An 18182-nucleotide genomic window follows, 5' to 3' on the forward strand; every position below is an offset into this window, starting at 1 on the left:
GGGGGTAATGCATTACAAGTAACGTGAGTTACGTAATCAGATTACCTTTTTCAAGTAACTAGTAAAGTAACGCATTACATTTACAAGAAAATATCTGAGTTACTTTTTCAAATAAGTAACGCCAGTTACTTTGTATTCACATGCATTGACTGACAGCTCTGGTGTTGCCATGGTGACAGAAATCAGGAGTAAGTGCAGAGACGCTTGCTTCAGACTGAGGATTATTAATATCACTTTTGATGTAAAAGGGCCTTTACAATTGCCAGAAATATATATATTTTTTTGTAATTAAAAATAAATAAGCAATCCAAGCACAGGTGACAAAAAGTAACTTAAAAGTAACGCAATGCATTACTTTCCATAAAAAGTAACTAAATAACACAATTAGTTATTTTTTTATGGAGTTACGCAATATTGTAATGCATCACTTTTAAAAGTAACTTTCCCCAACACTGCTTGTTAGTTTCCTTTTTAATTATGATGCTTCCTTTAGAAGTGTGCTTACTATAGACACTTTCCTAGGCTTTTGAAATGGAGCCGCGTCTGTATTATGTCTGTATTATTTATAATCCACTTTTCACGTGTAATTTTGCAGCAGCTTTGCAGGAAATTACAATTTATTTGAGCAAGACAAACGCGACTGTGGCGAGGTAAGTGCTTTTGTGAGTAATAACATATTTCTTCATAATTGAGCAGCATCGTGCTGTCTGTCTGTCATCACTACAGTGATCTTCAGATAAAAAGGCCACGTGGACGCCAAGTGGTCCGCGGATGTGTTGCCATGGTAACCCTGTGATTATCGCTGGCGACCTGTGTGTGTGTGTGTGTGTTCGGCAGGTCACGTGACAGTCTGATTGGGTCCAGAAGAGAAATGGGACTCTTTCAGACCCACACTCAGAAGGAAGCCACAGGGAAAACAACAGTTATTGGTTGTGTGTGTACTTATGAAGCTAAACGCACATGTGTGATTATGGCGGTTTTCCTTTGACTTCTGTTGTTTATTTTGATGTCTTCACACAAGCATTTCTGAATTTTTACATATATTATATTATTTAAAACACTAAGTCAGACTGATGAATGGTGTCATGACTGAGGTTGACGTGTGTTTCTTCTAAATTTCTGAATGTTTTTTGAATACTAATTTTCACCTAATTTTGTCTTTTTACTATATATATATATATATATATATATATATAGACCACAAAACCAGTCATAAGTGTAAATTTGGTGAAATTGAGATTTATACATCATTAAATAAGCTTTCCATTGATGTATGGTTTGTTAGGATAGCACAATATTTGAGAATCTGGAATCTGAGGGTGAATTAGAAAATAATTACTCATTACCAGAGCTGGGTAACTGATTACATGTAATCTGGATTACGTAATCAGATTCCAAAAGTACTTGTATTAGATTAAATTACATTTTAAAATATTCCTAATCAGACTAAAGTTACTTTTTTATGGATTACATGATTACATATTACTTACACAGTAGCAATAATTTATTTATAATTTGTTAATTTATCACTTTCATCTTTTAAATGTTCCTTTCTAAAATAGCCTTCAGCTTATGTACACTTAGAAAGTCTGTTTTGTGGCCATTCACTAATGGACATCAGACATTAGTCAGGTTTACACAGCATTTGAGCGCTGGATTTACAAAAATCAGGTTTAAGAAGTGTTTCAACATCGCATCAACTACTGATGAGCACTTTAATTTTTATTTGAATCATCACTCAGTCGGTTATTTTAACAACGAATGGAATATATTACTCTTTGCATTTTTATATTAATATGGTACAAGATTATCCTATTTAAATCAATGTGATAAATAAGCTAGGTCAAAAGTAGTCCGATTATATTCCCTGAAATGTGTAATCTAATGGATTACATTACTAACGACAATTTTTGTCATGCAATTTGGAATCAGTAACGGACTACAATCTGCCCAGCTCTGTCGATTACCCAAAAATGGCCCATAAAGAATGATTTAATTAGCCATCATGCTTTTATCTGTCCATCCCTGATGAGCTGAGCGGATGTGTCTCTTATCTCTCCAGCACAGGACTCTGGGAAGACATGGAGCTCATCAATTTAATTATCAACTCATCTGTGATTAATCATGTCAGCGAGAGAGATATGCTTTACATTTGTAAAATAACTTTTTATATTGAAAACAAACAAGCAAGCCCTGCCCAGATTTAAAAAGTAACTCAGAAGTAACATAACGCATTACTTTCCATCAAGAGTAACTAAGCAACGTAATTAGTTACTTTTTTAGGGAGTAACACTACATTGTAATGCATTACTTTTAAAAGCAAATTGTCCCCAACACTGAACAGACGTAAACCACCACGATCGTCAAACAGTTACCACGGTTTACCTGACAGTACCGCATCTAATAGTCTGCAGTTAATGTTACTACAGATATTAACTGGATAATTGTCACCAGTTAGAAAAATGTTAAATTCAACAAACTGACAGAAATATTATTACAGCTTCTCACAGAGTCTGAGGAAAAAAACATTAATTTATTATGATTTTACTGTTGCATCCATATAGCAATGGGGATTTGCATTAAACTAGTTTTTAAAATAAAATGTGAACCTTTTGAGTGTTTTTAGCTCGATCGATGTCCTCAGATAGACCTCTCCTCTCCTCTCTCTCTCTCAGTCTGATGTTTGTATCCTCTGGATAACAGAATACAATCTCTGCAGCTCCACAGAAGGTAAGATACTGAAAACTTCTTCCTGTAATCCTGTAAAGTGTTTGATTTTGTCGACTCAAACTGTCATTATTAGCATTTATTCCTCTTTTATTCAGAGGATGTTAGGATCCAAACAGACCGAGGCTGTGTCTCAATAGTTAGCGAGCGTTGCGCTGAACCGAGGCCCAGAAATGCCGTTGACTCGGAACGCGCCAAAAACCATTTGAAGTGAAGCGCGCGAAAATTGCAGACTCAGTAACCGTTAAAAACAGACACGTTTGTTCAGTTCTGCTCTGATTCCCAAGTGTTCGACTGACTGGACAAAGATGAATCGATGAATCGATTCCAGAGCGGCCAAAACAGTTTAGCGTGTATAAATGACATCGACAGGTTATAATATAATCGAAACGCTAGTTTATATTGGAATATGATGTTTATACTGCAATACAGTAGTGGAATATGTGAATTGTGCCTTATCTAGTGAAAACCGATTTTGTTCTGATCTCATTTTGACTTTTATGTTGTTTACCCTGAAGTAAAGGCTCGGAAGAGATGACTGTATTTGTGTTATGTTTGTGTTTGTGTGTCATGAAGATGAAACAGAACATTCAGTTCACTATAATCATCTTAATTTCCATAAACCTAAAAGCACCTGAGGCTATTCCCTCTCCGTCTCTTTTGTTTCTGTGTTTTATTAAAGGGTTTGATCATGTGTTTTCATTTCTGATATTCATCTCTCCTCTGCAGGCATTTAACAGCTTTATTGTCATATTTATTGACGTATCTGACTCATATCTGTTTAGTTGTTTGCCATCCGAAAAGAAATCTCATCAGATTTTATAACTCCTATCCAAACCACATTAATATGCGATTAAAATGTGTATGGATAAACAGTCAGAGACATGACGTGTATGTGATATCATGCGCATCAGTAGCATTTATAGCTATTAGATACCAGATTTGGACTGTCTGATCAAAGAAATCCAATTTTATCATTCCAAAACAAGGTCTGCAGTGTGGACGCATCAGTCTTGAAAATCGTATTTGGAAATGGGTGTATGTGAAGTGTGAATCAAGTCAATTCAGATTGATTTTTATTAGGTTATATTCAGTCAAACCAAAATCTATTCAGACACCAGGTATAATGTTTGATCATTTAGTGGGTGCAGGACACTATAGTTAATTTATATAAGTGAGGATAGCAAAATAAAGCAAACTGTGACATATTATACCCAAAAATTCTTCATACAGTAAAACTGATAAAAATTTGGGACCAAAAGTTATTCAGACACTTTGACCTGACCATGTTTTGCTGAAGTGTTTTTACACCACAGCCTGAACTAAATAAAGCACTGCTTGGTAATTGATTGAGCTAAATTGGTTTTATCTAATTGTGTTCTTAAATTTAACAGCTGACAGCTATTCAACGGAAATCATTACATACCTTTCTATCAAAGTTATCTGACATTATCAAGATGAATTTGTTCTGACACATTCGTCAAAAAAAAGATTTTATTACCATTTTCTAAACTATAGCGAATAAACTGTGATAATGTTTAAGGTGTCTGAATAAATTGACTGTATTTGATATTTAAATGTTTAATATATCATATTTTTATGCTATATTAAATGCATAATGTGTTTGTGTGTGTTCAGGATGTGTGGTATGACGGTGCTTTTAGATGATGGTGGAGGTGATGAAGACTTTGACGTGGGTGACGGGATCTGGATGCTGCCGCCTCCTCCGGCTCAGTATGACGGTGGGGTCTGGGGGGCCCGGCGGGGCCACTGCGGGTGTGTGCTGTGGACGCTGCTGCTGCTGCTGTGGAATGTCCTGCTGCTGCTGGGGTGTGTGGTGCTGATGGTCCTGATCTTCAGCCTCATTCTGCTGCCTGCCGCCCTGCTGCTGTACGCTGGCTTCCTGTGCCATTCACGGGTAGATATGCCCACAATCACATGCATACACCCACTAATGCATGCATATGCCCACAAAACATGCATACCTCCACAAGCACACGCATACGCCCGCAAACACACGGATTCACCCACAAACACATGCATACACCCACAAACACACAGATAAGCTCACATACACCCGCAAGCACACACATACGCTCACTAACACACCCACAAACACATGCATACGCCCACAATCACCTGCATACACCCACAAACACAGATATGCCCACATACAGCCGCAAGCACATGCATACGCCCACAATCACCTGCATACACCCACAAACACAGATATGCGATATGCCCACCGCAAGCACATGCATACGCCCACAAACACAGATATACACACAATATTCTGATGTTTAGGGTTTAGGTCTACAGGTTGTGGCTTCTCAGGCTGCTCTTTGTCGCTACCTTGATGACAACAGTTGCTCTGCCCTCATCATCCTGGGCTTTGTCATGATGTCTCCACTGGTCGTGGTTGCTGCGGCGACGTTCTGCGCTCTTCTCAGGCGGCTCCACCTACTCTTATATTTTCAGCCAATCACAGAAGCTCGGTACCAAGGCCGGGGCTTGGGCAGGAGGCGGGACAGCCATGCCTGGGTTTGACTGTCAGACACGCCCACCATTCTCAGGTCAGCATCCGGGGTGACCCCTAGCAACAGTAACGTCACGGCACAGTGACGGCATTACTGTTACTCTACAGAAACACAATCATGTAACACGTGTAACACGATGTATGTAATATATCCCTAACTGACCAAAATGTAACTCTGGAAACGTTTTTCAGAGAATCCAATTCAATCTTTTCACATGACTGAGAAACTGATGCAAAGTTCAAGAATAAATGTCACTGTATATTTAAATTGTAAATCTGTTACCATATTACATTTTTATGACTACTTTCTTTCCGCACATGCTAGTTGCGTTAAGTCTGTTTGCGTGCGATATATGACGATGCCCTGTAGGAAACAATCACGCAAATGTACAGCATCACTACAGAAAAATATCTCTTTCTTCTGAAGAAAACCACGGTGTTACAGACTTACGTAGATGTAACACAATTTAAGAGTTACCAAACGAATAAGTGTACTAGTCTAGAGATGTGTTTACTCGCTCATGTCGATGTTTATATTGGTTGGTCAGCTGTGTGATTCAAATGTGCAGAATTGTGAATAAACAGACTAAAATCAAATCTGTGGTTGGACTTAATTTTGGAAAGTCTCAGATCAGACGCGTCCCAAAAGCCAGCGCTGTAAAAATATCTTGCAATTATAAATTCATGAGGCTCAGAAATGTTCCTCGTATATAGAGCACAAGAGAAGGACGCTAAATCATCCCGAAACTTCAGCTTCAGACATCATTCTGTGCAACTCTGGATGAAAGGTAATACTATTTAAATGGTCACATCATGTGCATATGTACATTTGTAACATTTAGCGTAATGATTGTCGTAACGGAATGACCTGGAGTTGGAGTTTGTATTGGGATTGAGGTCAGACTGTGTGTGATTTACAGATTAACTCTTACCCCGGGTCAGTTTGACCTGAACGCTCTCAGCGTGTGATTTGCATATGCAAAACTCTTAATGCCCCCCCCCATCTAACGCATTGTGATTTATCACCATGACAACAGGCAGTGGCTGGACCTTTGCCATGGCAACATAATGGAACGAGAGAGGGTTGAGCTGATGACATATAATGACAACCAGTGGAAAGACAGAGAGGCAAACGAATGGAGAGAGAAAGCTCTGCATCTGGAAGTACCTGAGTCTCTAACAGAGCGATTGTTCACTAAAACAATAATAACTCTGTCATTCTTTCATCACCTCGTGATGTTCCAGAGCCATATATTTTCATTCATAGTGAGACTGATTGGCAAACTGTAAACATGACCAACATAAACACCATAAAAGTTTCATATCATGAGTCTGTATTTTCAATTTTTTTGTAGTTTTTATAGCGTCATGGTGGGGAGTTGTGAGTGGTTGCCAGGGTGTTGCTATGGTATTTTAGGCAGTTTTAAGGGGATATGCCCACATACAGCCGCAAGCACATGCATACGCCCACAAACACAGATATACACACAATATTCTGATGTTTAGGTTCTGTTTCTACAGGTTGTGGCTTCTCAGGCTGCTCTTTGTCGCTACCTTGATGACAACAGTTGCTCTGCCCTCATCATCCTGGGCTTTGTCATGATGTCTCCACTGGTCGTGGTTGCTGCGGCGACGTTCTGCGCTCTTCTCAGGCGGCTCCACCTACTCTTATATTTTCAGCCAATCACAGAAGCTCGGTACCAAGGCCGGGGCTTGGGCAGGAGGCGGGACAGCCATGCCTGGGTTTGACTGTCAGACACGCCCACCATTCTCAGGTCAGCATCCGGGGTGACCCCTAGCAACAGTAACGTCACGGCACAGTGACGGCATTACTGTTACTCTACAGAAACACAATCATGTAACACGTGTAACACGATGTATGTAATATATCCCTAACTGACCAAAATGTAACTCTGGAAACGTTTTTCAGAGAATCCAATTCAATCTTTTCACATGACTGAGAAACTGATGCAAAGTTCAAGAATAAATGTCACTGTATATTTAAATTGTAAATCTGTTACCATATTACATTTTTATGACTACTTTCTTTCCGCACATGCTAGTTGCGTTAAGTCTGTTTGCGTGCGATATATGACGATGCCCTGTAGGAAACAATCACGCAAATGTACAGCATCACTACAGAAAAATATCTCTTTCTTCTGAAGAAAACCACGGTGTTACAGACTTACGTAGATGTAACACAATTTAAGAGTTACCAAACGAATAAGTGTACTAGTCTAGAGATGTGTTTACTCGCTCATGTCGATGTTTATATTGGTTGGTCAGCTGTGTGATTCAAATGTGCAGAATTGTGAATAAACAGACTAAAATCAAATCTGTGGTTGGACTTAATTTTGGAAAGTCTCAGATCAGACGCGTCCCAAAAGCCAGCGCTGTAAAAATATCTTGCAATTATAAATTCATGAGGCTCAGAAATGTTCCTCGTATATAGAGCACAAGAGAAGGACGCTAAATCATCCCGAAACTTCAGCTTCAGACATCATTCTGTGCAACTCTGGATGAAAGGTAATACTATTTAAATGGTCACATCATGTGCATATGTACATTTGTAACATTTAGCGTAATGATTGTCGTAACGGAATGACCTGGAGTTGGAGTTTGTATTGGGATTGAGGTCAGACTGTGTGTGATTTACAGATTAACTCTTACCCCGGGTCAGTTTGACCTGAACGCTCTCAGCGTGTGATTTGCATATGCAAAACTCTTAATGCCCCCCCCCATCTAACGCATTGTGATTTATCACCATGACAACAGGCAGTGGCTGGACCTTTGCCATGGCAACATAATGGAACGAGAGAGGGTTGAGCTGATGACATATAATGACAACCAGTGGAAAGACAGAGAGGCAAACGAATGGAGAGAGAAAGCTCTGCATCTGGAAGTACCTGAGTCTCTAACAGAGCGATTGTTCACTAAAACAATAATAACTCTGTCATTCTTTCATCACCTCGTGATGTTCCAGAGCCATATATTTTCATTCATAGTGAGACTGATTGGCAAACTGTAAACATGACCAACATAAACACCATAAAAGTTTCATATCATGAGTCTGTATTTTCAATTTTTTTGTAGTTTTTATAGCGTCATGGTGGGGAGTTGTGAGTGGTTGCCAGGGTGTTGCTATGGTATTTTAGGCAGTTTTAAGGGTGTTGCTATGCAGTTGCTATGGTGTTTTTTGTCATTATTATGTGAGTGTGTGTGTGTTTTTGTGTGTGTGTGTGCGTGCGTGTTGCTATGCAGTTGCTATAATGGTTTGGACAGTTTCAAGAGTGTTGTGAGTGGTTGCCAGGGTGTTGCTATGGCATTTTAGGCAATTTCAAGGGTGATGCTTTGCAGTTGCTATGGTTTTTTTGTCATTATTGGTGTGTGTGCGTGTGTGCGTGTTGCTATGCAGTTGCTATAATGGTTTGGACAGTTTTAAGAGTGTTGTGAGTGGTTGCCAGAGTGTTGCTATGGCATTTTAGGCAGTTTGTAGGGTGTTGCTATGCGGTTGCTGTGGTGTTTTGAGTCATTATTAGTGTGCGTATCTGTGTGTGTGTGTTGCTATAATGGCTTGGACAGTTTCAAGAGTGTTGTGAGTGGTTGCCAGGGTGTTGCTATGGCATTTTAGGCAGTTTGTAGAGTGTTGCTATGCGGTTGCTGTGGTGTTTTGAGTCATTATTAGTGTGCGTATCTGTGTGTGTGTGTTGCTATAATGGCTTGGACAGTTTCAAGAGTGTTGTGAGTGGTTGCCAGGGTGTTGCTATGGCATTTTAGGCAGTTTCAAGGGTGATGCTTTGCAGTTGCTATGTTTTGTTTTTTTTGTCATTATTAGTGTGTGTGTGCATCGCTATGCTGTTGCTATGCAGTTCTGGAGTCATGTCTGATAGACTGATAGAGCGTTGTTAGTGTTGCCATGCAGTTGCTAAGGTCTTTCAAGAGTTTCAGAAGTGTTCCTATGCAGTTGCTGCTGTGTTGCGGGTGGATGTCAAATCGTTACATGGTTGCTATGGTGTTGCTAGGTCTTACAGTGATATTCTCTGTGGCCTGGGTTCCTCCATTAATGTGTGTGTGGGTAATTTTAGCTGTTTTTCTGAGATCAGACTGAATCTCCAGCTGCTCTGGAGTGTTTTGTTGTGCCGTTTCTCGTCTGCCCCCCATGACTCTCATTACCGTCTCTCGTTCACTGATGATGAGGAGCTATTGTGTGTGAGCTGATCTTCATCAGGGACCCGTGTGACGACGTTCACTTGACCTGACACTCCTGATCCTCGCTGAACTGAGACACAAACACCTCATTCACTGACATGAACCAGCTCACAGCTCTGTTACACTGCCATAATCTGACACATTTCTGAGTGAACCAGAGAGAAATCTCTTGTTCTGCAAATGTCTGTTTGTTTTGCCCATTAAATAATCACACATTCATTTCAAACTCAAAAGATCATTTAAAGTCATTATTGCATTAAACGAGAAAAGCATTGAATAGACATTGCAAAAAAGTAGCAAATATTTATACTAAATATAAATATTACAAGGAAATATTTTAGATTCATTTTTAAATGGATATTAAATTATTAAAAAAAAAATGAAATGATACTCTAAATATGAAAGTAGGTGGCGCAAAGTCACTGAGTGAGTCACTGAATCATTCATTTAACCAATTAGTTCAAACAGCTGATTCATTCAGAAACTGTGGATTCATTCAGTAACGAATCACCGCTGTGTTGATCAGAGACACATCAGTTCTTCTGTGACTTTGATTGGAACTATTTCAGTTTGTGAAATTGATCAAAAACAGACACTATTGTGTCTAAAACACAATATTAACAAAACTATAGTTCTCTCCTTAAATATGAAATGCTCAAACAACAGATTCATGAGTTCATCCAAATTTCACAAGAAGCTTATGGACGTGATTATAATATAAGTCTGTTTTTGTCTCTTCTGAAGAAGATTCATTCACTTGTTTGTCACTGAACCACACCGAGACATTCTGATCAGATTTATTTAGTGAAAACTGCATCTCTGTATTCATTCTATGTGTTCTCTTAATGTGTAAATTCATTACTTATTTTTTTGTTAACCTGGCAACACATCCCTTATGAAAATTAACCATGGTATTACTACAAAAAACATGGTTACTATAGTTAAACCACGGTAATCACAAATTAACCATAGTATTTGCTACACTAACCATAGTTTAACCATGGTTGTGGCTGAAATTACAACAACAGTGCTTACATACACATATATTTAATTGTTTGATCAAAATTATTGCTTGGGACAATTTAGTAGTGGATAGATATTAGTAGTCTCTACTAAATTCCTTGATATATACAGTGCACAGCATCTAGGCCTATACACAGCCTACATTATATTTTGTATAATACAGTATTTCTATATATTGAAATCAATTTTGCAGCTGTATTTTTGTTTAAAGTCAGAGTGCTTACATGTTTATTTAGGAAATGCATGCAAATGTGCAGTTTAAGATCGGCTGTTATTCCCGTATAATGCACCTTCATATTTCACCTCAGTAATCATGCATTACTTTGATTTATTATGAACTCTCTCAGGAGATTTAGCACCTGATCATAAGCTTCCACACTGTAACGAAGGCATCTGAATATTCATAAAGCTCCTAATTTGGGTCAAAGTGTGTATGAATCTCTCCCGATCAGAATTAATCAGAGTTTTCAGAGAAGCTGCTTTGCAACGATTTGTATATCGTGAAAAGAGCTATACAATTAAAACATGAGTTGAGTTGAACAGGGACAGATGTAAATAGCAGCTGTTATGAATATGAGATTATGATGTTTGTCGGATTTTAGCACTTTTTGCAAAACACAACACAATCCTCTATGTAGCACACAACAATCTAACAGGAAGTGTCTTGATTTCCTTTTTCAAACAACCAATCAGGACTCCTCGCATGCTCAAAATGCCTTTTAAATACAAGTATTTCGTTTTATATATATATATATTTACATGTTCAATTCTCGTACATTGTGTTATAAATGTCTCTTTCTGCATCAGTCAGCCAGATGTGTGTCATATTGACAGCAGTATTGAGTTGTGTTGTGTTTCTAGCGCCACCTAGCGACTATTAAACAACATCGTCACACTTAGAATCGATTTAACTCATAATCCACAACCAGAGAACTGAGATGCAGAAGAGTGAGCTGTAACACCATTCAGAGGGATTCAAACCTTTTATTTCACTGCATATTTCATCGCTTCACGCCTGAATGAAATGCTCTTTTTGAGACAAAATAAAATAAATAAAGTATCGGGTAGGTGAAGGGAGGGCTTTATTGTCACAATAAGGTGGCATCCGTTTAATAATTTGAATTAAAATGATAATTTACACTCAATACGCTATTATTGCATACTGTTTTTTACTTTACTACAATACTGAGGTGCAGATAATTGACTATTTGCAATAAGTAGCTAATATAAATAGCAGAAAATCCTGCTTTTTTAACATAGTGTAAATAGAATCTGTAGCTACTTGCACTTCGTGTAAATAGCATCTATCGCTAAGAAAATATGCTATTTTCAGTTAATTGCACAAATGGCCGCTGCCTAAAAATAACGTCACAATCATGCTAATCCGTTTATTATGTTGTAAACATCCACAGCTTTATTCCAGCTAACACTTTCTGGTTCCCAGAACGTTTTTATTTATTTAGGAGAACATTCGTCTGCTGGGATTGTAGTAACACTCGAACTGTGGTGTTTTGGAAAGTATCGACGCTTACCTTTTCTGAGGTAAAGTTGCTGACAGGATTTATTATAGCTGTGCTGACTCCGCCGGTGCTGCAGGTGGCGCTGTGAGCCGTGCGCTGAGTCCGATCCGTGTTGCCAAGTCTGTGGTTTTCCCGCGGAATTGTGCTACTTTAACACTGTTGAAGCGGATTGAAGCGACCCCAATAACGTGATATTTAGCCCCTGGAATGGGGGACCCCGCCAAAAACCGTGTATTTTACCCCCCGGAGCGCGATTCTGAGTAGAAATTAGGCGGGTTTTCTTGTGGAAACCTGGCAACTCTGAGTTACCGGACTCGGGAAGCGCGTGGGAAGATGGCGGCGGCCGCCGGAGCGCTTCTTCCCGGTGACGGGATCGTGATCGCGGGAAAACTCTACTCGGGGGTCGCGCTCACGCTGGACACCTGCCTGCTGCCGCACGAGAGCGCGCACTGCAGCCCCTCGCGCGCGCACGGACTGTCCGCGCGCACGGAGCAGCAGCTTCGGAACCGGATGTGCGAGATGATCCAGAGCGCGGGAATTCTGCTCCGCTTGCCTCAGGTCGACTGGGCGCGCTTTTCTGTTGCTTAGCAACGACTGCTCACCCCGACTTTTCAAAAGGAAACCCCGCTTGAAACTAGCTTAAGCTGGCTCTCAGTCTGGTCTCAAACTGGTCTGGTCTGAGATGGTTTTGGGTTCTGATCAGCTGCTTGTAAAGAAACTCCAGTCGGTCAACCGGGTGAAACCCACCCTGGGAGACTAGTTAAGACCAGTAAACCAAGTGCTTTTCAGCATCTAAAGAAACACTTCAGACCATAACAACACTAAAGTGCAACGAGTGGCTGTTGCTAAGAGCGCAAAACTGCTAGTTTTGAGTGTTTAAACTAGTTTTTCAGTCACTTATTGCTATACTAACTTAAGGTTGCACATGCTAGTAGCATTAACACGCTAGGTGCGTCCCAGATCGCGTACTTATGCACTATTCTATGACGTTTCGTAGTATAAATAGTGCGAATAGTGCGTTCAAGGTTAAGTGTAAATTGTTGTAATATGCTTATGACTCGCGAATGTAATGCTCAGTTAACTGAAATAAACCAGGCTGCAAATGCGACCTCCGGAGGATGCAGCCTTCCGTTTGAGAAACGGCCTTAGTGTTGAACACGTGATACAATCAACTGTCGCAGCTTTAATTACGTGGCGAATGAGGGAGGGGCTATCAGCTACATGGTCGAGTACGTAGTGTAGAAGTGCATAGTGTATAAGTGCGTTATTTGGGACACTGTTATAGTTGGTTATGTTTTAAGTGTTCTTTATTGTTTTATCAGGTTGCCATGGCAACAGCCCAGATCCTGTTCCATCGGTTCTTCTACTGCAAATCGTTCGTGAGACACTGCGCGGAGGTGAGACGCTAATAGTCCACTTTAGACCTTCTGCTAACCGTAAGTAACTTTGCAACTACATGTCAAGTTTTGCAAAGTTACTTAGACAGTCAGCAGAATGTCTAAAATGGACTATGGAAATGTAACACCTCTGGACTAGCCGTCTGGCTCTCTCTCGCGTATGACCTCATGACCTTTGACCCTGTCGCAGACGGTGGCCATGGCGTGTCTTCAGCTGGCGTCTAAGATCGAAGAGGAGCCGCGGCGCGTGAGGGACGTGCTGAACGTCTTCCAGCACCTCAAAGACGCCGCAGGAGACAGGTAATGCTGACCGTACCGCGTGTGCGCGAGTCTGCTGTGTGTTCTGACGCTGCGGTGTCTCTGTCAGGCGCCGCGGCCCCATGCTGCTGGACGACGGCTACGTCAGCCGCAAGAGCAACGTGATCAAAGCAGAGCGGCGTGTCCTGAAAGAACTCGGCTTCTGCGTCCACGTCAAACACCCGCACAAGGTCAGGCTGCCGCGTTTTCACACGCATGTCCTGCATTTTAGCCCAGAATCATACTTTTCACAAAAGCATGCAAATTATTTGCTAATGCATCTCAAGCTTGCGTGCCACAGTTAGACTGATGCACTTTTTACATACATATCCTGGATTTTAGACCAGTAATGTACCTTTAATGCATGTTTGCAAATTTTGAGGTAATGCATCGCAGGTTTGCATGCCACGGTTAGACTGATGCATTTTCACATGCATATCCTGCATTTTAGGCCAGAAACATACGTTTTACAAAAGCATGCAAATTCTTTGCTAATGCATCTCAAGCTTGCGTGCCACAGTTAGACTGGTGCATTTTTATGAGCATATCCTGCATTTTAGGCCAGAAACATAGTTTTCACAGAAGTATGCAAATTCTCTGCTAATGCATCTCAAACTTCTTTGCCACAGTTAAACTGATGCATTTTCACATGCATATCCTGCATTTTAGTCCAGAATTTTTTTTTAAATGCAAGTATGCACATTTTTAACTGATGCATTTTATTTACACACAACCTCAGTTTTACACCAGAAATTAAATTTTTACGCAAATATGCTAATTCTTTGCTAATGCATTCTGAGCTTGCGTGCCACAGTTAGACTGACATTTTTTACATGCATATCTTGCATTTTAGGCCAGGAACATACTTTACACAGAAGTATTAAAATTCTTTGCTAATGCATCGCAAACTTACAGTTAGATTGGCGCATTTTCACATGTGTGTGCTGCATTTTAGGTGAAAAACATGCTATTTTTTGCAAGTACAGTCCGAGGTTTCAGAATCTGCTAAATGTTAATTATTTTACCAAAATAAGAGGGATCATACAAAATGCATGTTATTGTTTATTTAGTGCTGACCTGAATAAGATATTTCACATAAAAGATGTGCACATATAGTCCACAAGAGAAAATAATAGTTTATAAAAATGACCCCATTCAAAAGTTTACATCCCCTTGATTCTTAACACTGTGTTGTTAGCGGAATGATCCACAGCTGTGTTTTCTTGTTTAGTGATAATTGTTCATGAGTCCCTTGTTTGTCCTGAACAGTTAAACTGCCTGCTGTTCTTCAGACAAATCCCTCAGCTCCCACAAATTCTTTGGTTTTGCAGCATTTTTGTGTATTTGAACCCTTTCCAGCAATGACTGTATGATTTTGAGATTCATCTTTTCACACTGAGGACAACTGAGGGACTCATATGCAGCTATTACAGAAGCTTCAGACGCTCGCTGATGCTCCAGAAGGAAAAACCGTGCATTAAGAGCCGGGGGTAAAAACTTTTGAACAGAATGGAGATGCGTCCGTGCACTGGCGTATCGTATGTTTCTGGCCTTACCCGTCAAACGCCCATCAGGTGAGCGTGTTCTCAGAGCGTGTTACCTGTGCAGGTGATCGTGATGTATCTCCAGGTTGTGGAGTGTGAGAAGAACACCAGATTGCTTCAGATGGCCTGGTGAGATCCTCAACTCAATTTGTCTTAAACATTGTGCTGAAAACGACTCAGTGACGTTAATTATAACCGTCTGTCTGTGTGTCTGAAGGAACTACATGAACGACAGTTTGAGGACTGATGTGTTTTTGAGGTTCAGGGCTGAAACAATTGCGTGTGCGTGTATCTTTCTTTCTGCACGGGTTTTACAGGTGAACACACACACACACATGCTAACAATGTGTTTTATCCCTTCACTCTTCCATTAAACCTGACCTTTACTGTCTCTCTGTCGTCAGATCCCTCTGCCAGACCAGCCGCCCTGGTTCTTGTTGTTTGGGGCGTCAGAACAGGACCTGATAGAGATCAGTTGTTGTATTCTGAGGCTGTACACGCTGCAGTGTGAGTCGCTGGCAGCTCTGCTGCAGCAGGTGGAGGAAATGCGTTCAATATTGGACGCTCAATATAACACGAGCAAACAAGCAGGACTAGTGTCTACGACTGAAACCCCGACTGCCGGTTTCTCTCCTGCGTCTAAAGCTGGTGGGTTTCCATCCAAAGTTGCGAATTTAATTTATGCGCAAAATTGGAATGTTGCATAAAACTTTTGCGAATAAGCACCGTTTCCAGCCAACGAGTCAAAGAGAACAAAATGATCACTTCTTGACAAACTGGCACTAAATATCACTAAGAAAAGTAGGAGAAGCCACTGAATATAGTAATTTTCATATATGATAAATTACTTGCGCCGCAGAGCGAAGAACTGGTCCACTGGTTAGTCAGGTTATCCCATACCATCGCGCAGTCACGACTTTTTGCGAGGAATTTATTCGCAAAATGCGATTCCATCTCCCGTTAGTCGCATTAACACTTTTTCGCACAAGGCAAAAACCACCTCAAGCGAGTGTAAAAACTTTTTTGCGAATTAAGGGATTTTTTTCCGAAATTCACTCGTTTCTGATGCGAATAAAAACAGGGTGATGGAAACATAGCTAATGACGGCAGCTAGGGTTGCAATCCTAACGCCAGCATCCTCCGTAGATATTCACCAACACATGTTTCTCTACGCAGCGCTTTATGCAATACAGATTGTTTCAGTGCTGCTTCACTATAATAAACGAACATTTGCATTGTCAGTGTTGCAGAATACATAGATTCGGAAACAAATTAGTGACGTTATTCAACTCAATTCACTTCAGTTTTGTTTCCGTTCCTTATTATCAGTCGACTTTACTGATATATTCATTGTTTTTTAAACATTTTAAATGGTCTTTTTTATACGTTCGTTCTCTCTTCCTCCCTTAGTGTCTCCTGTAGAAAACCAGAAGAATCACGAATCTCCGCTGTCACGTCTCGCCCTCAAAAACGTCTGTCGAAAGATCACAAGCAGAGACGGGTGAGTTAGACATCAGGGGTTTTGGTGTTCAGGTGCACCCTGCAGCACAAAAGCAGTCTTAAGTCGCTGGGGTATATTTGTAGCAATAGCCAACAATACATTGTATGGGTCAAAATTATACATTTTTCTTTTATGCCAAAAATCATTAGGATATTAAGTAAAGATCATGTTCCATGAAGATATTTAGTAAATTTCCTACCTTAAATATATCAAAACTTAATTTTTGATTAGTAATATGCATTGCTAAGAACTTCATTTGGACAACTTTAAAGATGATTTTCTCAATATTTAGATTTTTTTGCACCCTCAGATTCCAGATTTTCAAATAGTTGTATCTCAGCCAAATATTGTCCTATCATAACAAACCATACATCAATGGAAAGCTTATTTATTCAGCTTTCATGATGCAAAAAATTGACCCTTATGACTAGTTTTGTGCTCCAGGGTCACATATACGTCTGCATACTGCATACAGTGTCACTAGTTATTAAAGAACGTCATGCGGTGTGCTAGTGTTTCACATGTTTCTCTCTCAGGAGGAAGCGTCTGAGTCGCAGTGATGAAAGGCGAAATGCTCGCTGCATCCCGTCGCCCCCCAGACGCAGGTAAGCCCTCACCTGTCTCGCGCACACCTGAGTCAATCCTCGCGGAGGAGTTTGACCTGTCTGTGTTTCAGGCGCAGTCGCAGCGTTTCTTCTCCGTCTCCTGGACGCACAAAGTCCCACAGACACCGGCAGAGGGAACGGGAACGAGCGCGGAAGAAGCCATATTCGTCTAACAGGAGATGATGTCATCGGGTCGGGGGAGGGGCCAAAACTGACCAATCAAACTGCCTTGAAAGTTGTGTTTTGTATTGTGTATTAGAGCTGCACGATTAATCGTTAAAAGATCTCGATCTCATTTCTAAATGACAACGATTCGCCCGTGTCTATTAAACCTTTGACAAAGTGTTACCGGAACATTTAAATATACATTTGTGCTGCCGCTGACACACAGAGCAAACATTTAACGTTACCATGTTTGGGTAAGAAACAGCTTCACAAACAGTCTTTTCAACTACACAGTATTATTTCTGTCTTACAGTCATTCATGCTATCACAGACATACTGGGATGAAAGTTTATAGTTCTGATATAAACACGTCTAGCGATCAAAATAGAGCAAGTCATCTTTTGAAAGTAACTGACGCTTCAAATAACGTTTGTGTCGATTGCATTGTTTTTCCACTACGTGGAGACAAGTGACTGTTAAAAATGCATTTGTAATTGAATCATTCAAGAGATTCGTTCAAAAACCCTGATTCATCCAGTAAAGAAACAAGTGAAGTATTTATGAATGAGTCATTGAATTATTCATTCGAAAAGCTTTTTCATAATTTTAATATTAAAAATTGGTGTATTAAATACATTATATTTTAAATTAATTCATT

The 18182-nt window shown here is 40.2% G+C and overlaps 2 protein-coding genes across 2 annotated transcripts; both read left to right on the forward strand.

The window, feature by feature from the left end:
* The first annotated feature begins 4363 nt into the window (after positions 1-4363).
* LOC107656915 (transmembrane protein 88) lies at positions 4364-5508 on the forward strand. The gene is made up of 2 exons (XM_016444864.1): positions 4364-4645; positions 5047-5508. The coding sequence occupies exons 1-2, from the start codon at positions 4367-4369 to the stop codon at positions 5272-5274; spliced, it is 507 nt and encodes a 168-aa protein (XP_016300350.1). The 5' UTR covers positions 4364-4366; the 3' UTR covers positions 5275-5508.
* A 6765-nt stretch (positions 5509-12273) lies between these two features.
* On the forward strand, positions 12274-17834 carry LOC107656910 (cyclin-L2). The gene is made up of 10 exons (XM_016444856.1): positions 12274-12573; positions 13338-13412; positions 13603-13712; positions 13780-13900; positions 15318-15382; positions 15471-15570; positions 15658-15901; positions 16664-16754; positions 17291-17359; positions 17431-17834. Exons 1-10 carry the CDS (start codon positions 12349-12351, stop codon positions 17540-17542), a joined length of 1212 nt encoding a protein of 403 aa, XP_016300342.1. The 5' UTR covers positions 12274-12348; the 3' UTR covers positions 17543-17834.
* The last annotated feature ends 348 nt before the right edge of the window (positions 17835-18182 follow it).

The sequence above is a fragment of the Sinocyclocheilus anshuiensis genome, unplaced genomic scaffold, assembly GCF_001515605.1.
Source record: "Sinocyclocheilus anshuiensis isolate Anshui unplaced genomic scaffold, SAMN03320099.WGS_v1.1 scaffold2493, whole genome shotgun sequence".
In the NCBI taxonomy this organism is placed as follows: domain Eukaryota; kingdom Metazoa; phylum Chordata; class Actinopteri; order Cypriniformes; family Cyprinidae; genus Sinocyclocheilus; species Sinocyclocheilus anshuiensis.

Bases quoted from the DNA above. Each gene is read 5' to 3' on its own strand.
- LOC107656910 (XM_016444856.1), top strand. From the start codon at position 12,349: ATGGCGGCGGCCGCCGGAGCGCTTCTTCCCGGTGACGGGATCGTGATC. The intron at 13,413-13,602 runs GTGAGACGCTAA...ACCCTGTCGCAG, and splicing joins TCGTGAGACACTGCGCGGAG to ACGGTGGCCATGGCGTGTCT. The intron at 13,901-15,317 runs GTCAGGCTGCCG...TTACCTGTGCAG, and splicing joins ACGTCAAACACCCGCACAAG to GTGATCGTGATGTATCTCCA.
- LOC107656915 (XM_016444864.1), top strand. From the start codon at position 4,367: ATGTGTGGTATGACGGTGCTTTTAGATGATGGTGGAGGTGATGAAGAC. The intron at 4,646-5,046 runs GTAGATATGCCC...TTAGGTCTACAG, and splicing joins GCTTCCTGTGCCATTCACGG to GTTGTGGCTTCTCAGGCTGC.